A 25,489-nucleotide genomic window follows, 5' to 3' on the forward strand; every position below is an offset into this window, starting at 1 on the left:
CTGTATCTTAAGACTATCCAAACTTAGAAAAACTTGTGGTGAATTTGATGTTGCGGTTTAATTTTGGTGCTTACCTAAAGTTTTTTTCCTTAATGATAATTATATAATTATCTTGCCAGTCTGCCCAGTAATTTTATAGTAGCCAATTTAACCCTAATTTTTCTATGTATTTTGAATCCTGAAATGTACATTTCTTTATCTCACGGCCTAGAGTTAATGATTCTAAATCTTCATTTCAGTGTACATCAGAATTACATACAGGTTTGGTATTTCTTAAGTACTGCATTATATTTCAAAAGCTGAAATAATTTATGAATTTCAGAAAACTTCTTTCTAAAATATTCTATTTGTTAAATGAAACCAACTATGAATAAAAACGGTCGAGGCATTATTGCTTTTTTTTTTTTTTAAACTACAGGGCTCCTAATGGTGATTGGTTTAGTTTTCCAAACAGTAAACGTCAATTGTCTCATAAAATTTGGAAGACACCATTGTTTAAACAAACTAATATAAACACAAAATTTTTAAAATGTGAGGTTAAAAAAATCTAAGCCCCAAATTTTAACATGGTCCTTCAATATAAACTGATAATGAAAGGCTGCTTTGTAGACAAAACTGGCTATAAAATTTAGGCACCAGTTACAGGGGGAGGCAAGAGCAGAGCACAGGAAAATGATCACTCAAAAGCTGGTCAGCAAATGTATACTGGAAAGGAGAATTCCTAAAAATTCAGATGACCGGTCAATCTTCTTCAACCTCTTAAATTATTGTAAGAAACACAGGTTTCCATTGATTGTTTCAGAGAGCACGTTTATTACTTTCACTAGTTCTGCAGAATTTTTATATCTGGATTTGACAGCTATGTATATTTGTTTACTTGTCATTTTAATTCTTTTCTCCATGCTTATTCTGTTAGTTCAGAGTTTCTTTTGGGCTTCTTTTTAACACTCTTAACTCCCTGGCAGCCTTTTATAATGCATTCTTCTCTGATGTTTCTTGTCCATTTTAGTCCCATCACTTTTTCTCTTCCAGAAATGTCTTACATTTACTATTTTAATAATTTCCAGTACATTTATAGTTTTTAAAACCTTTTTTTCACTCATTTAGTGGAATTTAGGGAAAAGGAGGTACATGAATAAGCATCTCTGAAAGTGAGGTTCTTGACTAGCTATTTTTTGAAAAAGTTCTATATTGAAAACCAGTGAGTTACCCTATTTTTTAGAATAAATTCAATTTTAGCAGCCAATCACGATTAAAGTTTTTATTGTATAACAGTGTTATGGTTTTAGGCTTTGAAATTTTTAAAGAAAATATATAATATCTAGAATGGAGATAGCATAAGGAATTAAAATATTTTAATATTCTTCAAATCAAAGTTGGGTGCGGGAAATGGAAGACGGGAAGCAGCTTTTGTTTGGGGCTCTGGATGTGTGTGGCAAGTAAGGCTGTAACCACGTTACACAGGGCATGCTTTGACTACTCAGGGGAAACCTGTAATATTGGCAGTGCTGCCCCCATCTGACTAAAGTGTAGAGAAGGAGCTTTCCTGTGCCACTTAAGTAGTAGTGGTAGTGACATTTGAATTTAGATCTGATTCTAAAGCTCTCTTTTCTATGTGCTACTACCCTTCAGGGGCAAAAAAAGAAATTTTTTAAATTCCAGCAAGTAATAAGCATGCAAATTAAACTGTTAAACATGTATTTGGTCCAAGGCTAAATTCATAGTACTTTGCTCTTAATGTTATGGGTAATGGGAAGACCACATGGAACATATAACCTGTGGCATTGGGGTGGTGGTGGTAAATGTAATCCTGACATAGAAGCAATTACAGATTTCTTAGATTTTTAAAAACCTGATCTCCACTTATTATTTCAGTGAATATTTATTGAGCACATGCTGAATTTCAATACTGTGCTTGGACCCAACAATACAAAGGGCAAAAGGCACATTCCCCCTCTACTATGAGGCCAAGCTAGTCTGGAGATTAACAGACTTAGTAATTGCCCTGCCATATGGTCCTAGTAACAGCAGAGTACAGCACGGGGTGGTAGATGCTCAGAAAAGATGTATAGTGCCCAAACTGGAGTTACTCCATACTTTTGGAAATAGTACATTTCAATAATTAAACAGAAGGGAAATATACTAATGAAAATGTCTGATGCAATCTCTCCTCTGAGGGCTTCAGGAAGTGCTTACGCAAGTGTGAACTGACGTGTTTTCCACATCTGAGAACCTCTTTATTCTCTATTATCTAGGATGGAGTTTTACTCTGTTGCACCCAGAGTTTTCTGACCCAAACCATTGTTAACAGTGCTATTAATAATCCCAAGGGAATAGCTTAAATGCTCTTGGCACAGCCGTTAACACAGTTCCTCATCCTCCTGACAAGTGGTCAACTCCAACTACAGTCAGCTGCAATAGGTGTGTCCAAGGGCGTTAATATGCAGGCAGTTAATTCAGAGGTGTTCAGGAGTAATTATGCAGTCAATGAAGACTGCCACCACTTGGGGTCCATTAAAGGATCTGTGCTGTTTATTTAGCAAAAGTAAATGTGACTGTTTCTTCTATTAACTATTTATTGCTCTACCAGCCTAAGCACTGGCTTTGTAATATGCATGTCTGGATTAAGTACAACTGATGATGTACTACTAGGTTTGAATATTCAAACAGACCTTTTTGTTTTTAAAACCATCTCGGCTCACCACAACCTCTGCTTCCTGGGCTCAAGCGATCCTCCCTCCTGAGTAGCTGTGACCTCAGCCTCCTGAAAAGCTGTGACTATAGGCATGTGCCACCACATTCGGCTGATTTTTAAAATTTTTTTTTTTTGGTAATGATAAGGTTTCACTATATAGCCCACGCTGGTCACAAACTCACGAGCTCAAGTGATCTTCCCACCCTGGCCTCCCTAAGTGCTGGGATTACAGGTCTGAGTCACGGTGCCCACCCAAAATACAACTTTAATAATGAAGGCTTCGTTGTTAATTCCTCTCTATCTCGGCATTTCTTTCATCAACTGATTTATTTCATCCTCTACTGTTTCTAGTTTTATATTCTTGGGAGTCTTGAATTTACCGTGTTTGACTGAATTATGAAGATATTATTATAATACTTTGGCTTTGCCTTATTATAACATTTCAACATTAAAAAATCAAGTAAGTTCCTGCTCTAATGTGAAGAACTTCAACTTTAATGTTACATTTATATTCAGAGAGAATGCCTGCTAATAAGAAATTTAGCATATTCAGCAAACATTCGGAATATTATTTTTCAAATATGAAACTACAGAGGAAATGTAGGAGAGAAACAACTCAATTGAGGGAGTTAGATACTAATCTGGACTCCACTAACAACTAACTGCCTAACACTTGAAGAAGATGAATAACTCTACATTTATAGTCGACTTTCATCATCTATAAAATAGAGATAATAATATTTAGCTTATACATGGCTGTTGTGAGGCATTAGCCACACATATGAAATTTCTGGCACACGTGTTTTCTCAAAACACACAAGGTTCTACTTCTGGTATAATAACATAAGCTCCAACCAAATCAAACCTTGGGCAAAAAACTAAACTTTGGATAAAATACAAAAAGCAATTACTTGAAGTTACTGGGTAATGACTAGGTAGATTCCAAAGGGTTATGACACTTGAAGAAAGGTAACTGAATGAAGTGACTTCTTATGATGTTTCCAAAGAGGACAGGCTGCAGGGGTCATGCTGAGCAGCTAAGACTCCAATGGAAAACTCTGAGTCTTTGCACTGGATGAATCACAGGCCAAAGTTTCCAGCAACCACAGCTGCTGGAAAGTGAGGAAGGAAGTGTAGAAGGAAGAGAGCCAGAGATAGGGAGCCACGGATTGTATGTATGAACTCTCACCAACTCTCCAGTGACAACCGAACCACAAACGCACAGGGCAGACTGCAAGTATCCCTGAAAAGGACGAAGGAGCTCGTCTGAGATTTTAGCTGCTTACCAAGGGATGCAGTGTGCAGTTGGAGTTCAATCAAGCTATCTACTTAAACAGTCTAAAAAATAAAATAAAAGCAACACTGTTTGGAGGAATATAGCAAATTCCAGAGTTTTCAAAGCACGATATTTACTCCAACATAACCAGATTAATTAGCAGACAAGGAATTAAACAAAACTCTCAAAATTTATAACGTGTAAAAGTACAACCAGGGATCTCAGTTTTAAAAATCATCCACTTTTCTTCCTTCCCTCTCCTCTCACCTCTTCATTCTTTCCCTCTATAGAAACTCCCCTCTGGCAATGCATGCTTATGAAATTATGTCCTTGCTTAAGAAATTCCAGAGGCTAATCTTAAAGCAGGCAAGAAGCCCCTGCGGAATCCTCCCACTCAGCAGGAGTCACAAACAATTAGTCCACCGCCACTGGTCTGAAGTCAAGGTGACACCAGCTAGGCCTCCAGGTGGGCGATTACCCACGACAGCCACTGGAACAAGACTCGCAGCCCCTGAACTCTGCAGCACTCCCACGGGTGTCCCACACCACGTTTCCCTTTAAAAACCCCCAGGTAAATTTTAAAATTTAGAATGCTAGTTCGTCATCTTCTCAATTTGTTGGCTCTCTAATGACACCTGCTTTTCTTCCCATCAACCCTCACCTCCTGTGTTTGTCTCTTGTGTTTGACTTTTGAGCAGCCAGCAGCCAAACCTGGGTCTGATTACAAAAGAAAATATCCTGGTAATGAACGAAAAGATACAAAATCTCAGCAGACAAATAAAAACTATTAAAAATCAAATGAAAATTTTATATCTGAAAATATAAAGGATCTGAAATGAAAATATCATTGGATTGGCTTCAAAATACAAAGGAAGGAGGCAGTGAACTTTGAGGCTAGGTCAAGACATAGACCAGTCTGGAAAACAGACAAAAAAATAACGAAAAATGAGCAGAGACTCAGCCTGTAGGACAATATCATAAAGACACTTTCCCGAAGTTTCTCAGTTCACAATGTCCTTAGTGTTTCAGTAAGTTTTTCATGATATTTACCCCAGGCCAAACCAATAAGGAACAAATTTGGTAATTAAATTGTGAGTACCAAACAACTTACACATTTATTTCTCAACATTGCAGCTGTCTGAAAAATAACACATATTATTTTACAATATGTATTATAATTGAAAGGAAATATTTTATTTCATTATTAAATAACAGCAATTATTATGCATATTGGGTGCTACGTAACTTCGTAACTTCTCAAACTGTGGGATCAGATGGGACACTGTTACTCTCATTTCTTGACCCACACTTACTTTCAGATAATGTTTATTGTTTATCACAGCAGCCGGTAAAGTATCAGCGTCACAAAGATGTGACATCATGAAAATCAGTAACATATGATCTAATGCTGAAAAGAAACTATAAAGGATTATCTTAAGCTGACAGTTCCCATAGTATGGAAACAGGGAAAGGGGCAAGTAAAATATCTGAAGAAACAGTAGCTGAAAATTTCCCCAATTTGATGAAAACTGATAAACGACCCTGGGTGACTTGGTTAGTCTAATGTTCTCACTTAAAACAAAACCACTACATTAAGCACCAGTATCTGTGAACACGCACTTATTACTTAGAAAGAGGGCATAATCTCCTTTGTTCAAGTTTCTTCTTGCTGCTTCTGGTATCAAATGTGGGGACACTGGACTGCTCCTACGTGGAAGAAAGGGCCAGAACAGCCAGAGCAAAGGCCAATGGAAAAGCAGCACAGAAGCCACCGAGTGTTAAGAGAGGAACAGAAAGCGGCATCCTGGAGGGCTCACAACTGTTGAGTCAGACAAAACCAGTACCTTGACACACCCAGTCCTGCGGCAAATAAGATCAGCATTAGCAAAAGAATATTTCCCGTGGTCAACACTTGATCAGAAAGAGGCTAAAGAATGTGCTATAGCACCTTATTCACATTATTGTTTACTGAGCAATTACCATATGCAAGGTACTAGGGACACATTGGCCTTTATGGATTTGCATTACCCATAAGGAATAACAACGACAAAGTGAATAAATAAGGTAAATCGGCTTGACCAATGATACGACGCCACCAGGACAGGGAGTTCTGAGCCAGCTTCTGGCTGAGAGGATGGCCCCTTCACACTGAGCGCTCGGCAAGGGCTTCTCTGACCAGGTGCCGGTGTAGGCTGAGGATGCAATGCTGAGAGGGAGGTGGCCAGACACCTGGAGACAAAGCCTCCAAGCAGAGGGAGAGTAAATGTGAAGGATTTGGGAAAGAAATGAGCTTGGGCTATTTAAGGAGCAAAAGAAAGGAGACCAGTAAGGCTGGAGTTAAGACAAAGGAAAAGTGGAATAAGATAAGAGTCAGAAAGGGGAGGAGAGTGCCAAGTGCTGGATCAGGTAAGTGCATGTGAGGAAGTGTGGATTCTTTTCTAACTGGGAAGGAGTCACTGAAGGATTTTAAGGATGGAAAACGTAAGATCGCATTTAATTTGAAAAAGTCACTGGGACTGAAAATGGAAGAGTAGTGTGGATTAGACTAGGAAGGACGGCAGAGATGATTAAAGAAAAAAATGACTTGAGGATTTAAAGGCAAAATAAAAATGATGTACTAAAGAACTGAACATGGCAAAAAGGAATGCCATTAAAGATATTATCACATCATATGAAGGCCAATTTATGGCTATTCATTGGAGATTTTTCTCACAAGTCTTAAGTAGAAATTCGTAGGCTGCAACAAGTATGTTTTTCTTTTGTATGTATTGTGACTGGTTTTGGACATTTAGACACTGGATTCTGTAGCCATATTTCCCTCATCTTTAGCCACAAGGCAACTCAAAGTATAATTTCAAGACCAATTCTGCCAACACTATGGAATGTTGTAATACGTACGTTTTTGTATACTGACCTTACCCTTGGGTTTTTGTAATTTTCTACCCTAATTTGCTCATCAATTTATTTTTACCTTAGTTTTATTCTGTGCACTATATTAGTTTGGCATTAGTTACCACCTATCGTTAGTTACCGCATGTGATTTCATGAAAAAAAGGAGTAAATAAATACAGTCGCTCAGCTATGAGGATACCTTCTAAGGAACAGCTCCTTAGGTGATCTCATCATTGTACAAACATCACAGAGTGCACTTACACAAACCTAGGTGGCATAGCCTACTCCATGCCTAGGCTATATGATACAGCCTACTGCTCCTTGGCTATAGACTTGTTCAGCCTGTTATTATACTGAATACTGTCTGTGACTACGACACAGTGATAGGTGTTTGTGTATCTGCACATATCTAAACACAGAAAAGGTACAGTGGAGACACAATAAAAGATGGAGACATGACAATATAAAAGATGGAGAATGGTACACCTAGATAGGGCATTTACCATGAGTGGAACTTGCAGGACTGGAAGTTGGTCTGGGTGAGTCAGTGAGTGAGTGACAAGTGAATGTGAAGGCCTAGGACACTACCGTAGACTTTATAAACATTATAAACTTGGACTATACAAAATTTATTTTTAAAATGTTTTCCTTTCTTCAATAATAAATTATGCTTAGCTTACTGTATTTTTAAAAATTTGTCAACTTTAATTTTTTTTTTAACTTTTTGCCTCTTTTCTAGCAACACTTGGCTTAAAACACAAACACTGTGAATCGGTACAAAAATATTTTCTTTATATCTTTATTCTATCAGTATTCTTCTGTTAACTTTTTTTTTATTATTATTTTTAAGCTGTTTTTGTATGCAATTAAGATACAAACACACATTAGCCCATAGCCTAGGACTACATAGAATCAAGATCATCACCATCACTAGGCAATGGGGACTTTTCAGTTCTATTATAATCTTATGGGACCACTGTTACATATCCAGTCCATCCTTGACCAAAAACGTCATTTCGTGGTGCATGACTATTTAAGTCTTTTCATCTTGTATTAAAAGTGTGATCATGAGCCATAATGAAAACACAATAAAAGTGCTAGAATGAAAATTATCTGGGAGAATTACAGTAAGGGAATGGGGGAAAAAAAAAACTTATTATTTATTCTGGATCAAAACACAAGGGAAGGACCAATCACAGAGGAGAGGTTTGGAGTATGAAAGCAGATGGCCTGGATTCCACCCAGCTCTACCAATCACTAGCTGCATGACTTTGGGCAAATAATTTACCTCCCTGGTCTCACTGTCCTCATTTTTAAAATGGTGATGTTAACAAAACAGTGCCCACCACGTCGGACTGTGATGAGGCATAACTTAGTTGATATCTCTAAAGTGCTTAGAAAAGTACTCAATCAATAGTAGCAGCAACATAAGTGTTTATTAAAATTAGTTTCAATTCGGACTTGAAGGTAATAATGATTTTAAAAAGGCAAGGCAGAGAAACAAGTGAGCAAAGATATAGAAAAATACAAGCACCAACTTTATGAAACAAAGCTTCTACCCTTTGTTTCATAAAGGGTAGGTTGTTAAATGTACAGGGTTGGTTAAATGCACAGGAAATATGGCAAAATAATCAGTAAAGACTAAACTGTAGAAAAGATTTGAGGAAAAAATGTACGAGAAGGCTTTGAATTCCTGCTGTATGAATATAAACATTGTACTGTAGAAACAAGGTGTTTAAAGGATTTGGGACCGAGGAAGACCATAATCACATGAAGGAAAGAAAGTGGGTTGTGTGTTCAGTGCCCTGCTGGTGCCTAGCATATGAGCTGCTTATGATTTCAAGTACACAGGTGGCAACCATAAGTACACAAATAAAGGCATTTAACTCTGACACTGAACCAGCCATTACTCCACCACGAACTGAAACCAGGGTCTAAAATTTGAACTGAAAAATAATGCTATCACAGAATATTAACCATCAAGACATTAAAACAGCATTAAATGACAAGCAATGCATATACTGTAATCACAAGGGATGGGTTTTCATCTGTGCAGATGGAAGTATCTGTCCAGGTATTGCATTCAAAATAAACAAAAAAACTGCTTCTGTCTTCCTCATCTGTTCATAACATTTTCAACAACTTAATTTAGAAACTGACAACTGAATTATAAATCATATTCAGTAAAAATGGCAGATCTAGTGTAAGGAATGCAATACCCCCTAAACAACAGCAGTGGGTATGCTCGATTCTCCACACTCTATTCTGGAGGGGATATTCATTCTGTGCTGGTATTCTGCAAAAAAGGTATATGTAAGAGTAATTTAATCTTAAGTGAAATATCACTGGGTTAATTTTATTACATACACACATATATAAAGATATGTATATATATATAAAATAAATGTAACATGCACTTTTCTGTGTACTAATCTTACTTGTATAAAGTTATATACAGCAGCCACAGGAAACTAATATACCAGGTAAATAATTTCTTATGATGAATACTACATATAGTGTTCATAGTTATATATATAGATACATATATATATATATCACTAAAAATAAAGTGTGTGTATATATATATATATACAGAGATATCTTTTTATCTACATTTCACTAAGAAGACTGGAATGCTGACATATAAATGTCATTTCTGGGAGACTTCTGTTTCTCTTTTTAGCTTATTTTTATTTTTGTAGAGATGGGGTCTGGCTATGTTGCCCAGGCTGCTCTTAAACTCCTGTCATCAATCAATCCTCTGGCCTTGGTCTCCCAAAGCACTGGGATCACAGGCATGAGCCACTGTGCCTGGTCTGTTTCTCTTTTTACTTATCTATATGTATTTTCTGTTCACTTTTTGGGTGAGATTTGAGGACAGATGCTTCAGTCTCTATTATTTCAAAGAGCTAAGAGACAATGCCTTGATTGGGAGGTTTGCTATCTGCTATGGCACCAATAATGCACCTGGCCACTATGAACCATACTATTTACCTGCATCTACAAATAAACAAACAAACATAAACCAGTAATGTAATAAGTTTGGAGACTTTCAGAAGAGTTTTAAAAATGTATTTTGTTGGCCGGGTGCAGTGGGTCACGCCTGTAATCCCAGCACTTTGGGAGGCCAAGGCAGGCAGATCACGAGGTCAGGAGTTAGAGACCAGCCTGGCCAACACAGTGAAACCCCGTCTCTATTAAAAATACAAAAAAAAAAAAAAAAAAAAGCCAGGAGTGGTGGCAGATGCCTGTAATCCCAGCTGCTTGGGAGGTTGAGGCAGGATAATTACTTGAACCCAGGAGGCGGAGGCTGCAGTAAGCCAAGATAGTGCCACTGCACTCCAGCCTGGGTGACAGGGCAACACTCCATCTCAAAAAATAAATAAATAAACAAAATAAAATAAAATATATTTTGTTGTATTTGGCTTGTAAATGTACAAGCTCCCATCACAACAAAGATAAAACTAACTAGACTAGTAGGCCACTCAAAATTATCCTGTCCTAATACCAGGAACCTTATCTAGAAAAAAAATTTCTAAATAAGGTTACCTTATCTAGTTACGTTACCTTATCTAGTTACGTTACCTTATCTATAAAAATAAATTTTACAGATGTGATTTAGATCTTGAGATGGGATTACCCTGGTGTGCTCTAAATATAATCACATGTCTCCTTGTAAAAGGCAGGCAGAAGGAGATTATAGATATAAGAGGAGAAGGCCGTGTGAGGATGGAGAGGCTAAAGCGATGTGCCTACAAATCAAGGAATGTTGTAGTCATCAGAAACTGGAAGAGACAAGGAAAGGAATCTCCCCTAGAGCCTCCAGAGGGAGAACGACTTTGCCAACACCTTGACTTTGGCCTAGTGACAGTGATTTTGGCATCTGGCCTCCAAAACGATCAGAGACTATATTTCTATCACTTTCAGCCAAGAAAAATCTGTGGTAATTTGTCACAGCAGCCACATGAAACTAATGAAGCAGGTAAGTAAGTTCTTAAGATTTCAAGTAAATTTAATGGTATAAAAAATAGAAATGAAAGAGATTTACCATTTACTGAGTACCTACATAAATTATCTCATAAAATCATCAGTAGCAACCCTATTACTATTAGCTCTTTTAATTAGTAGAGATCATCTCCCTACCTATGTTTCTTGCATAACTGCTCTGACCAGCAATGCAAATTGAGGAAGTGACTTTTATTCTCCCAAATAAACTTAGAGATGTACAAGAATGCTATTTTAAATTATTTCATGCAGAATTCTATCTAAAATAAAAATTTATCCATAGTCATTAGTTTAATTGAAAAATCTGCATTACTTCTTTCCACTGACTTCAAAGATTGAAAAATTAAAAATAATTCTCAATTAAATTTGAGATAGTCATGTCAGATTTACGATTTCTTTAAAACATTTTTCCCATTAACATTAATCACCAATCCAAGGACAGAAATAAAAAATGTGTGTGCCTAGACCAGCTCAGGAATTTACAGATACCACAGAGAATTTAGAGTGAATAAAATGGCAATAAGCATGTGGACACTGACTTGGTGTCTGACACTGTGCTTAGGATTGGTGATGTGGCAGTGAAGTAGCCTGATGGTTTACTCAATGGCAAAACACAAGTGACTACTGGCCCAATCTTCTTATCAATGCCATTACTTACATAAAAAACAAGTCTCATTTAAAAAAATTAATATTATAGTGAATAATAATATTCACCTAGAATCATCAGATAATTAATGTCACAGGTTATATTTAAGCCCAGGAACATCTCACTCCAAAGTAAATCCCCTTAATATGACATCACATTGTTTGACTATAGACTTAAAAAAGTTATGATTATGATTTTTAAAGTGATGGGGGTCTCACCACATTGCCCACGTTGGAGTGCAGCAGCTATTCACAGGCACTATCATAGCATACCATGGCCTTGAACTCCCAGCCTCAGATTCCCGAGTAGCTGGGACTACAGGCATGTGCCACTATGCCCACATGAATACAAGTTTTATTCAGATAGAACTGTTTTTGGCTACTAATAAAGAAAATATTAAAACTGCTGCAATGGTATGTTAACCTAAAAACAAATTACGCTTACCTGGTTATTGCTGGGGCTGGTACACCTCTTGTACGCAAGGTGGGTTTCCCTCGAACCACTGGAACATCTGCATTTTCTGAACCACCATTCAAATATGTTAATTCCTGGAGCTGTGCTTGCCTGATCTCATCATTATAGTCCTACACAAAAGACAGAAGATAGCAAAATTCACTTCATATTAGAAATACAAAAATATTTAGAACAAAAAGCAAGTAATTCTTAATAGAAAAAAAGGGTTAGGAAAATAGTTGAATCAATTTATAAAACAATAAAATAAAAATTGCTAAAATAAAAATGTGATAATAAATTTTTGTAAAAAAGGAAGAAAAAAAAAACTATAGCATTTTTTCCTCAAGCTAAAATTTTCTATAATCAGCCACTAACCTTTCTCTGGGCATACTTTGCAACTGAGACATTTATAATAAAATTAAAATATCATAAAACTGATATATAGGTGTTGTTATTTGCAACTCAATTCAACTAGCAGGTATTGATCACCTACAATGAACCAAGTAACAGAGAAACAAAGAGGAATTAAGCAATAGCCCAGCACCCAGGGGCTTCAATCTAGCAAAGAGGAAGGATAGATATACGTACAACAGGATGGCCTTCACGTACTTAAGAACCACAGGGACACAGGCTTTTTGCACATTTCCAATAGGAAATTATACAAGTTGTGAAATTCAACATTTTCAGAATTGAACACATAATCTTATTCCTGAAAATCTGCTCTTCTCCTTTCATCTTACATCATCATCCAAAGATTCAACTAAGAAACTCTAGGGGTCATCCTTGATTTCTCCTGCTTCCTTAGCACCCTGAACTCCATTCAACAATCATCAGCTAAGACATGGGTAAATGTAAACGTAATCTATTTTACAAAGAAGGGAAAGTTCAGGTCTAAAGGATCAAAAAGGAAATAGTAAGTTCATTACAAGAAGTGCTGCCTCAGGATGAGAACTAAAGGGCTAATATCCAAAATCTACAAAGAATTTAAACTTACAAGAAAAAAGCGAACAACCCCATCAAAAAATGGGCAAAGGATATGAACAGACACTTCTCAGAAGTCCTAATTTCATGGGATTCATTAACAGTAAAGCCACTACTGTCAGAAACAGTGGTTTGGGTGAAAGGTAGAGATGGAATCCGTTTCAGTGGAATAAATAATAAACAGCAGTAAGCCAGAGAAAGTAAAGGCAGGCAGCTGCTTCCAGCTGTATGGGCACAATGAAAATGAGAGAGAAGATCATAGTTTTCAGGGAGGAGCAGAGGATTTTAAGACAGAAGAAACATGAGCAAATAAGAGTGTAAATAGAAGATTTAGAGGAGACAGATTCCTGCATTATTTATTATTTAGAATTAAAAACCTGAAAGAAATTCAGGAAATTTATTTTAAAAATACTACCTCTTTTCAAAAGCAGAATGCAAAAAAATGACTTGAAACTTGTAGTAGAAGGCATTCTGGAATTAAAAAAAATATGAACATCAGTCAAAAAGAAAGTTAAAATCATAATCAGCTAACACTTGCAAAGCAGGAAGAAGAGAAGGCAAATGACGACCAATACAAGTCACTGTGATTGACAGGGAAAATTAAGAATGGAGTCAATACTTTATTGTAAATATAAATTACTTCCCTGACTTATTTCAGGTATTGTGACCTCAGGGGAAGCATCTGGTTCTTTCCATCATTATTTCAACCTCTCTAAAATAAGCCTATTAGTATGTTACCAGCCATTTTAATGAAAATGTGTGAAGATTAACACATACTTTGTAAAGCACATTCTAAATAAGTGATTTGTAAAGCTCTAAATATAATGTGCTATGTAAATGGTAAATATTTGACCTGCTGAAAAGTTAGGAGGTGTAATACTAAATTGTATGAAGTTAAAAATAGATTCATGCAAAAAGAACACAGTCGAAGCCCTATTCAGAAACAACATTAAAAAATATTGTTCTAAGTAAGGTTAGGTGATTATAACAGTATCACAAAAACTATAACGTCCATTTAAAATACCATCTTTGAAAAACTACATTTAAGAAATATGGAATTTGAATCGATCACATCTGAGGTTAAGCCTAAATTTAACCAACTGAACTTAACAGCTATGTGATTTTAGACAATTTTTTAAAATTCTAGGTGACTTTCTCCTGGTGTCAAATGGACCCTGCTGATATTACCATTATAGTTAGAATTTTCTTGGTCTTTGAAAAAATGCTTTTAAATTAGTAGAGAATGCAAATCATTCATAGTAGCTTACAGACTAACTTATTTTTGTAATTTTGCATTTTAAATTATCATTTTTAACTCCCCATCTGAAAAGTGAAACTATTACAACATTAATATTAACACCATCATGAATTGTAAAGAGCAGAAAAGCCATTAAAATTTTGATTAAATATGTGTAAGCAGGACTTGACTATCCAGTGAGCTTAGAATCTATTCAAATATATGTTAGCCTGAAGAACGGAGAAAAAGTTTTTAAATGAAGTGATTAAAAGTAACTCATAGAAATTCAGTGGGTTCTCTGTTAGGAATTTACTCTTCAGATATATTTGCCAAAATATGCCAACAGTTATGTCCAAGGTTAATCCTAGGATCACTGTTTGTATTGTGATCTATAAGAAGTAACCTCAATGTTCATTATTTGAGGGCCAATTAAATAAACTCTGGAACATGCATATAACAAAATATTATGCAGACATTAAAAAGAATGAAATAAAACTGCATATGCTCATAGGAACAAGGTCCAAAATCACCTAAGTTAAAAACAAAAGGTACTAATAGGACATGCCACTTCTGGTACAGCTAAGGGAGGAGCTCAGCAAAGCCTCTCCCACAAAAAGCAAAATAAAAACTGAGGAAATGGTTCAAAGTAACCATTTTAGGAGTTGAAAACTGACTAAAGGTACACAGTAAACTGAAAATACAATGTATTTATTCATTAAAAAGTGCTACATTTCAAGTAAGAAAAATGAGTCTGGCCGGCTTGCCAAAGGATGCATCTAGTATTGCCGTCTTGGGTGGCGTCAAGAAACTGACCATCAGGCGAGCCAGAAATTGGACAGAGATTCAGGAAATGAGACAGTCTTGAAAAGCTCGCCACACTCCTCTGGCTGGATGGAAGGCTATGTGCATGGACAGCAAGAAGAGAATGAGGCAAAGCTCTCCATACAACCTTTCCTGAAGGCGAGTACACATATATGCAGGGGAGACAGGAGGAATCCCAGAGCAACAGATAAGCCAGGGTGGACATGACGAGAGTCTTCTTGGATCCACTCCCCTATGTACACGCACAGCTCCATCATTAGAGGATGGAAACCTCACTAACACAGTTGTGTGAACATGAGCTCCCATTGGCTGTCCACTAAGCAGTGCTGACACAGACAACATCCCTAGCAGGCCAGGTTTAAAAATAAAAGCAACAAAACAAAACAACAACAACAAAACACATTAACAGAGATATTATTAGCTGTAACTATGAGGAAGACAGGCTGCAAATTTATTCCAACTAAATTATTAAGGAAATAGAACACACACACACACACACACAAAACTGTCTGCAACAAAAACCCCTCTGGGAAGAAAACGAATCAGATTACAGGTTTGCTATAATATGTTATTGAAAATATAGACTTTTCAGCAAAAAACTAAGAAACATGCAAAGAAACAGGAAAACGTGACCCATACTCAGGGGGAGAAAAGCAGTACAAAGAAACTGTATTGGAGAGGGCCCAGATGTTGGACTTGCAACACAAGAAAATTTAAAAAGCATATTACCCGCAATGAAAAATTCACTAGAGGAGTTCAATAACAGCTATGAGCTGGCAGAAGAATTAGTTAACTTGAAGACTGGTCCATTAAAATTATCCAGAGTGAGGTACATGGAGAAAAAAGGATGAAAAATCTTGAATGTCAGAAATCCATGAGACACCAGCATGTGTATCAACATACATGTAACTATAATTAGGGGGTGTGGTGGGGGGTAGAAAGGCAGAAAAAGTTTAAATAGCTGAAAACTTTCCACATTTAATGAAAAACATAAACCTATAGATGCACAAAGCTTAGCCAACAAATAGGATAAACGTGTACATCACACCCAAATTGCTGACAACCAGAGGCAGAAAAAAATCTTGACAGCAGCAAGAGAAAAACAACAGATTATACACAGGAGAACAGTAAAATGATTAATGACTCTTCTCATCAAAAATAACAGAGGTCAGAAGGTAGCAAAGCAGCATATTCAAAGTGCTGGAGAAACAAAAAACAAAAACTATCAATCAATAATTATATTATCTATTTTTTTTTGATGTAGGTGAAATAAAGACATTCCCAGAAAAACAAAAGACTTTTTGCTAGCAGACCTAGGTTACAGGGAAGTCTAAAGAAAAGCCTTCAGGCTGAAAAGAAATAACACCATATGGCAACTCTATCCACAGGAAGAAATGAAGGGCACCCAAAATAGTGTAAGTTAATATAAAAGACTCCAGAAAAATACTGTGCTACAAACTAATGTCCCTCATAATTACAGATGCAAAAATCCTTAACAAACTATTAGTAAACCGTATCTAGCAACACATAAAGAATACTACATGCTATGACCAAGTGGGAATTATCCTTGGAATGCAAATGTGGCTTCAAATCTGAAATCAACTAACGCAATACACTATTATTCACAAAATAAAGGAGAATAAAACCACACAATCATCTCAGGAGGAAAAACATTTGCAAAATTCAATACCCATATTTATACATTTATTCAGGATAAAAACTCTCAATAATGAGAAATATAAGAGAACTTCCTCAACATGACAAAGAGCAGCAATAAAAAAAACCTACAGCCAACGGTGAAAGGCTGAATGCTTTCCCCCCTAGTTTTAGAAACAACACTGCACTGATGGTTCTAGTCAGCGTGATAAGGAACGGAATGAAGTGGAATGGAATAGAAGAGAATAACAACATTACATTAAAAAAAATTAAAGGCATCCATATTGGAAAGGAGCTAGTTAAGTCGTCTTTATTCACAGATGACATGCTCCTGTATTCCACTAATTAGGATTCCACTTAATCATTGTAATGATTCTATTTAAAAACACCACACTGTAACTAATAAACACGGCAAGATCACAAGATACAAAATCAATATACAGAACTCAAGTGTATTTCTATACACTAGTAACCATCTGAAAATGAAATTTTAAAAATTGCACTCACAATAGTATCAAAAAGTATACAATATTTACAAATCAATTTTGCAAAGGAAAGGAAAAGGCCTGAAAACGATAAAACACTATTGAGAAACATTTTGTAGTATCTTTTTTAAAAGTGAAGAAACATTTCATGTTCCTGGATTGGAAAACTCAAAATTGTTAAGATGAAAATTATCCCCAAACTGATCTATAGATTCAATATAATATGTATCAAATCCCAGCCAGCTTTTTTTTTTTTTAAACAGAAATTAAGAAGCTGATCCTAAAACATATATAAAAATGCTAAGAAGCCAGAAAAGTAAAAAAAATGTTTGAAAAAGAACAAAGTTGGACAATTTACACAACCTAGATTTCCAGATTTACTTAAAGCTAAAGTAATTAAGAGCATGCTACTGGCATTAAGAGTAGGCATACAAATCAATGAAAAAGAATTTGAGAGTGCAGAAATAAACCTTTACATTTATGTTTAGTAAATTTTCAACAATGGTACTAAGGTACTGAATGAGGAAATGATTGTCTTTTCAACATATGGTGCTAGGAAAACTGGATATTCATCCAGAAAAACATAAATTTAGAGACCTGAAATAAACAAATTAACTCAAAATGGATTTTAAGTGAGAGAATACTGAAAAACATTTAAAGAAAACAGAAAATCTTGGTGACCTTCAGTAGGCGAAGATTCTTTTGGCCAGCCCAGATTCGGTGTGAGGGAAATTAGAGTCTACTCCGGGGAAGGACTGTAGGGGTCACGGGATAAAAGGTGCTACTGCAGCCATCTGTGGAAAAGAGAATCTGTCTCACCTGGCTAGAGACGCACTGCCTGCGCCACACTGCATCATCACCAAAACATACACCTCTCCTTAGCTGTGGTCTTGTCAGGGTTTCAGTTTCGTAGTCATTTGTATGAAAAACTGGTTCATATCTGACTTTGCCATGAAACTCCATGAGAGATCATGTATTTTATTAGTTCACACCTGCCTATCACATAGCGAAGCCCTTAGAAATTTTGTTTTTAAACTAAATGAAGAAATAGATTGTCATATTTGCTCATGGGAACTAAAGAAAATACTAGCCATTTCAGTTCCCAGGTTATTACATACTTAATGCAATTCCATGTCCTGGCTTTTTAAAGGCAAAAGTGATTTAAATATCCTTTGCCTATAAATATAACAATTGTTTTCCTCACACATAGTATAATCACAGTACAAGTGCTGTAGTATGTAAGTCAATCCACCAAACTAGCCTAGGATGACCAAAGACAGTCTTATCCAGAGAACTATTTGACAGATGTGTCAGTTTCTCTAAAATAGTCTGCAGCGCCAAAGTGTTGAATACTTTATGATTCTTTTTACCAAGAGCATGCAAATGACATAAAAAGTCCTTTTATCAAGAGCATACAAATCACACAAAAGACTTAAATCAATTTTTGTAACAGAGGTAGAGATGTATTCCCTTTAAATTGTCACATCCTTAGCAATGTCAAGGTGTCTGCAAGGGTTAAAACAGATAGTCAATTTTTAACAAAACATCCAAAATACTTGGCAGAAGCTAGCTAAATAGCCCATGCCCTCTGTGCTCATTATGGTTATGTCTGTTACTATATTTATCATGTTGTACTGAAATCATCTATTGATGTTTCTCTTCCTCTAAATTACATAATATATTATACTAAACGAGGGCAGGGACTGCTTTTATTCAAGTCTGCATGCCAACACCAAGCACCGTGCATGGCACGCAGAAGGCACTAACGGTTTTGTGTTGGAGAACAAAAAATTTGCAAAGTGTCACATAAAATCGTAGGAAAAGTGTTTCAAAACCTGAACTAGGGATTGTGCTATGCAAGTTTTTTAGCTATGTAACCTTGGCCATATTATTGAATCTTCCTGAAATTCCAACACCTCATATATAAAGAAGGAATGATGCCCAGTAATTCACAGGGACACTGTAAGGTCTACGTGAGGTGATGTCCTGTACAGCTTTTCAGCGGAAAAGGAGCTACGCAAATAACAGTTACAGACAAGAATTATCAAGGATTAAAGCAAAGACTTTAAAGTACAAGTTAACAATCAAGAAAAATTGTACTAACAGGGATGAGGAACTTTTTGATTTCTTCCAAAGCATGTCCCATCCTGGCATAAGCTTCTGCAGGTGGGGCAAACACTTCAATGAGAACATGGAGATCATCATTGAGATGGAAGTACTTTGCTTCTCCACTTTTCCTCAACTCTTCTTCCTGGAAAAAAGAAAAAAGAAATCACATTCAAAAATGTGTCATTGTAAGAAATGAAAAAATAAAAAAATAAGTAAATAAAAACTAATCCCCCAAAATAAAAACAATCCATTTGGCATGCGGTTGTCACAGAAAATTCACCAAACAGTAGACACCACTCTAGAAAAGAAGGTTTAAGCTACAAATGTGATCCTGATATTCCCAGGCTTTTACACACACTCCAAAGGCTTCCTACTGCTGCTGGAATAACATCCCACTCCAGATGCTGACTTGTAGGAGCTCCATCATCTGCTCACTTCCACTGCTAGGCTGTCTTCACCTTCTCCAGTCTCCTTTGCTCAGCCCTCAGCAGCAGCTGCCCATGCTTCCTTTGTGCTTCTCAACCTGGCTGAGCTCACGTGCTCACTTCTACACTGGCTATGTGTGTCTGTGATGCTGGTACAAGGCACTTACCACTATCTGAAATATCTTATTTTAAAAAACATGTCTATTTTCTCTTAGTAAAAAGTGATTACCATGGAGCAGACACTGTGACTGCTTTGCTTAGTGATGCATTTTCCATGTCTAGAAAAGTGCTTGGTATACAGATGTTCAACAAAGATTTGTTGAATGAATGATTAAACATTCATTCATTGCTATGTCAATTTGCTCGTTCACATATTCATTCAAAAAACATTTCTACATACCAAGCACTATATTCTGAGAATAAAACAGTGAATAAAACAAAATGAAAGACTTTATTACATTATTTTACACAATTATGACAAAAGTTTTTAATCTTTGTTTCCATAATGAAATGTAGGAGGAAAACTAGGAGGAGAAAAAACAGATTGTTAAGGAACTCCTGATTTTGCTCCTCTCCCTTTTCCTAACTAACCTTCAATGTTAGGTCCTCATTTCAGAATCTGGGTCTTCCATTAATCTTTGTTTCCAATGTTAATATCAGACAGATTAAGATTAACAGAAATCTGAGACTAATTTCCAAAAGATAAGAAATCTTTCTAGTCTTTCAAAAAGGCTATCCCATAACCAAGGGAACCCCAGGAATTCCTGGCAATACCACCTTTTAATTTCACAACTAAGCAAGAGGCCAATGATGAAATGCTAGAGGCACATAAGCCTTGACTTCACCCTTGAAGGATTCAACTTCTGTGACTTGACTATTTGAACTCTTACGAAGAAAAGAAAGACTAATAGACAGAGCCGGAGATGAGCATGGGATTTACTCAGCTACACTTTCATCTCAGCTATGCCGGTCCTAGCCATGTGAGATTAGACAGACTCTATGTAATCCAATACTTAATTTGCAAAATCTGTTTATTGGTAGCACATGTATGTTAATGCAGAACTACTGAGAACACAAGGGACAGCTTTATACAAATGCTGGTGAAAGGAGACAGTGTATACACTACCTAGTACACTGCCTAACATACAGTAGGCACCAATACATGCTAGCTTCCATCATATTAATAGAAGTATGCCAGAAACTGAATGAAAGGAAAAAACATAAGGAATGTATGTAAATATAAGCTGCCACAATAGTCTATAAATTTCCTTTGAAATTTGTTTTGACTATAAAAACCATTATCTTATGCCAACTCTTCATTGTTCTAATCAGAATATTTCAACCATCTGATCTGAATCTCTCTCATGGCTCAAGTTTTAAAAATTGGATTCTATGTACAGCGATTCATCTCTGAAAGCACAAATTATTGAAACAAACATTTATCCTTTTCTAATAGAGTACCAAAATAATGATTTTAATTGTTCATTCTTATTCAAGCATTTTTATTTCTATCACAAACTTAAGCTGGACAGGGAGGCTTTCTTATCATAGCTGTAGCCATGGTACAATTCCACAGACAGAGGAGTTATTACCAAACCACTCTATAGATTAATGATGAGAGGCAATGTGTTATTTGGAGAAACACATAGATGCTGAAATTCTGCATTAAACCCCTAATCCAACATTTATTGTATGACTTGGGCAGGTTACATTACCCTCATCTTAAAGGGGTGATTTTTAAGTGGGGAAAATAATAGTATAGTACTTATCTCAGAAGGCTGTTATGGTAATAAAGGAGTTAGCAAACAAAACGTCTTTAGGATGAAGCCTTGCACCTAATAAGCACTCAGTAAATGATAAATGTAGTAATGATAATTATTATATAACTATCATTTTATTTATTCTATTATTGTATAGCATAGACGATGTAGGCAAAACATCCCGCACGAAGTTTGGCACAAACTGAAGGCTCAACAGACCAGAGCATTGACATGATTATTATGCTATGTAACCAACTGATATACATCAGTAATGACCCCCATAATTTCATAAACGTAGCGAATAAATGTAGAAGATAAATTATATTCACATTAGATTTTAAATAGTGAACACTTTTAAAATCTGAAAGGATGAGATTAAAATAATAAGGGAATCTCTTTAGAAATAAACATATTAACAGGTAACTTCTGAAAACTAAAACTAGTAAAAAGGATCAACTGAAATCAATATTCAAGAATTCAGGCAGTGACGATAATACAGCAGATGGGATACTAGTATAATCTTGTTTTTTTTTTTTTTTTGTTGTTGTTGTTGTTTTGGTTTTGGAGACAGAGTCTCGCTTTTTCACCCAGGTTTGAGTGCAATGGCTCAATCTCGGCTAACTGCAACCTCCGCTTCCTGGGTTCAAGCAATTCTCCTGTCTCAGCCTCTGGAGTGGCTGAGATTACAGGCGTGTACCACCATGCCCGGCTAATTTTTATATTTTTAGTAAAGATGGGGTTTCACCATGTTGGCCAGGCTGGTCTCAAACTCCGGACCTCAGGTGATCCCCCCGCCTTGGCCTCCCAAAGTGGTGGGATTGCAGGCGTGAGCCACCGCGACTGGCCAGTATCCATTTAAGTTGCAAACCTGTCACTTAAATGATGATCTGTGGTCACCCTCAGTAAAATGCTTTTAAAGAATGACTGATGGATCACGTGACAGAGGCTACAGCACAGTATGGGACAAAATGGGGAGGGGAGTACAGGTAGGCAAGAGGTAGACAAAGCTGATGGAAAAGAGTTGAGAGAGAAAATGACAGACTGGGGGCTTTACATTGTTATCAGTTCAGGCCCAAAGAGCCAGAAGCAAGCTAGAGTGCACTGTTTGCAGCCACAGGTTGATGGGGTCAACAAACAGATGCAGAGTTCAAGTCTGTGTGCAGCTGAATAAAAATGCAGATGCCCAGCCATCTCTTATGTGAGACTCAGGACACTGTCTGGATAACAGCAAAAACCTAAGAATAAATTAAACCTGAGAACAAACTGACATTTGGGAGGATTCATACAACTTTGAGTACTCCAATAGTGAAATGCCACAGAGCCTTCCACAAGGCAAAAGCCTGTCTGGTGATCCTTTTCCCATGTTGCTTACACAGCTGAGGTAGTTCCTTGAAGGGAAATGACAATTCTCACGCTTCACTACTCCTCCTCCTTATCATCTCCTGGCCTACGATCAATCTCTGCTTAATCAAACATGCAGAGAACAAGAGAGCTATGTTAAACCCAGGGAAAAGGCTGCTTGCATACAGTAACTATATTTCCTAGTGTGTGAGCTTCCTCCTAGTCCTCCCAAAACAATGAATTTCTCTAATAAACCCAGATAATATATTCAAATTCTCTGAATCTCAGATCCCAGCAAGCATCAGGGACATTTTACTAGAGTGACTTTACACCAAGGAGAGGAAACACTTAGCCAGTTTGAGAATTAACAGAACTGATTCTGACCTAACGCCACTCCCCTGAGGGCCACCAAGCAGAGTGGGGCTTACGAGATTAGAAGGTAAGGAGACTTGTGGTGCCAGTGCACTGACAGTGGGTTCAGTGGATTCTAAATCCACAATGTATGCTACTCCCCTCCCTGGTTCCCGAGGATCTTGATAAAATATACACAATCAGCCACTTGCAGAATCACCACATTGATTCCCAAAGACATAAAAATGAAAGAATCAGTGAATAGGTGATAAATGATCTGGAAAAGCGGGCCAAGCATGTAAAAACAGGGTGTCCCATGCAAATGCAGAGCAGGCATTCAGCCAGGTAGTCAAGAGGACTCATTGCAGCAGATGCTAGAGCACCTTATTCCCCAGTAGTCTCCATGCAACTCAAGGTGCTCATCAGCAAAATGGCCACGGTGGCTGGGAGGGAAGTTGCATTACTTCATAATACAGATCCCGTCAAAAAGGATGACTGGCTATTGACATGCTGTGTGTCCAATATGCCAACAACAGAGAACCTTGATATGACAATATAATCTGGAAGGCCCACCAAGCCTTGACACCAAGCTGATAATATTTAGGATCCCTTTTATTATATGGGTAGTCAGGCACTTGCTGCTAACTTGGGCATACAATCCAGATAAAGCTTTGCCTTGTTTCCCTTCTACCTGTAAAATTCTTGGTGGATGCCCTGATTACTACCACTGTATGCTACAAAACACTGCTTCTGACCAAGCAGTGGTTCCGACCAACCCCCTTAGTAACAAACCAAGTAAGTGGGACACTGGAATCCTGCTTGTGGGTTTCACTGCTCATATCGTGCATTACCAGGTGGCCTTATTAGAGCATGAACTAAGATATCAGCAAGGGTAGAGAACTTTCCTGCAAAATACACATAATTTCTGACCAACTGGCCAAATATATGTTTTCATTTTCTCCTACTGCCAGAATAGATGAGTCAGGGAATTGAAGTCATAATTTAAGACAGTAATATTTAGTGAGTAATTAAAAAAACCAGGCCATGCACTGGAATCATTTCAAACACCTACTGAAATTCATTTTGAGGCTCTACCCTAAACAAGTAGAGGTAGGGGAATCTGTATTTTTAAACAGTACCCCATAAAAATCTGATACATGTCATGTTTTCCATTGCTGTCGAAAATATATGGGTGCTGGTATCAGAAAACCATGGGTGTGTTAGTCGAAAACAAAAAATTTCTCAAGTTAACCCAGATAATACACTCAAATTCTCTGAATCTCAGTTTCCTTACAGGTAAAATGAGGAAAATATTATCTCCCACCATTTTTCCAAGGATAACATGAAGGAACACATGTAAAATGTTTCACACAGTGCCTGACTCACAGTGGCAGTTCAATAAACAAATACTGGCCATTTTTATTATAAAAGCTATTATTTAGATAGTCTTTTTGTGAGGATGTTGGATTGCGTTGAAATCATCTGTGTTTAAAAAATCACTGTTCAACATTTCACGGTATGTGATCGCTCAATGTGGATCTGATTCTCAGTAAATCTTTTAATAATGAGAAAACAACATGTGTCTTTAGAAAACAATGTAAGTGACACACATTATGATATGAGAAAATTCCTTTCAGAATTGGCATATTTAAGAAAATGATCAATAAAAATAATAGTATTTTTAGCTGGTTAAAAAAATGACTATTAATGTGAATACATCTAAGTAGAACAATTATGTGTTAGAACAATAAGCAATTACTAAAACACTTAAAATCAATTTTAATAACATTCTAAAATGCATACAATATCAAATAAAAAGCAAAAATAATAAAAGTATATACATTATAAACTCAACTATATGTAATGTCTGCACAGAAAAAAAGACTCCAAAAACACTAATCTAAAATGCAAACAGTAACGATGAGACTATAGATAGCTTTTATTTCTTTTCACGATAATTTTAATGTTATCTTACTTCCTACAAGGTGACATATTACAACTGCAATCAAAACTTTAAGTATTATGCTTTTATTTAATGTATGACTATAAATGTTATAGATGCAGGTTTAAGTTACTACGTATTCTGAAGCTGACCAGAGTGACCCAATTTTCTAAACAGTATCACAAATAAATCCCCTTATGTAACTATATATGAATACAGTGGACAATATAAGAGTACATAATATAACATAACTCACAACTTAGCCATTTTCTATAATTAATATTACCTTGGCCTTGTCTCTCATGGAACCTTTCCCAAGGATGGACATTTTTGTCAAGGTTTCTTCTTGTAAACGCTTCAGAGAATTGCCACGTGGACCCAGAAGTTTCCCCACAAAGTTGAACTAGGAAAAA

At 36.5% G+C, this 25,489-nt stretch overlaps 1 protein-coding gene across 5 annotated transcripts in view; it reads right to left on the reverse strand.

The window, feature by feature from the left end:
- LOC105488247 (KH RNA binding domain containing, signal transduction associated 3) overlaps positions 1–25,489 on the reverse strand; it is a 201,198-nt gene that overhangs the window by 86,794 nt on the left and 88,915 nt on the right. For all 5 annotated transcript variants that reach the window (XM_071067784.1, XM_071067783.1, XM_011752145.2 and 2 more), the window contains exons 3-5: positions 25,363–25,479; positions 19,253–19,399; positions 11,959–12,098 (exon numbers count right to left, since the gene is read on the reverse strand). In XM_071067784.1, the coding sequence (XP_070923885.1) occupies positions 11,959–12,098; positions 19,253–19,399; positions 25,363–25,479 (404 nt within the window). The remainder of the gene's footprint in view (positions 1–11,958; positions 12,099–19,252; positions 19,400–25,362; positions 25,480–25,489) is intronic.

Source organism: Macaca nemestrina, chromosome 8 (assembly GCF_043159975.1).
Source record: "Macaca nemestrina isolate mMacNem1 chromosome 8, mMacNem.hap1, whole genome shotgun sequence".
Lineage (NCBI taxonomy): Eukaryota > Metazoa > Chordata > Mammalia > Primates > Cercopithecidae > Macaca > Macaca nemestrina.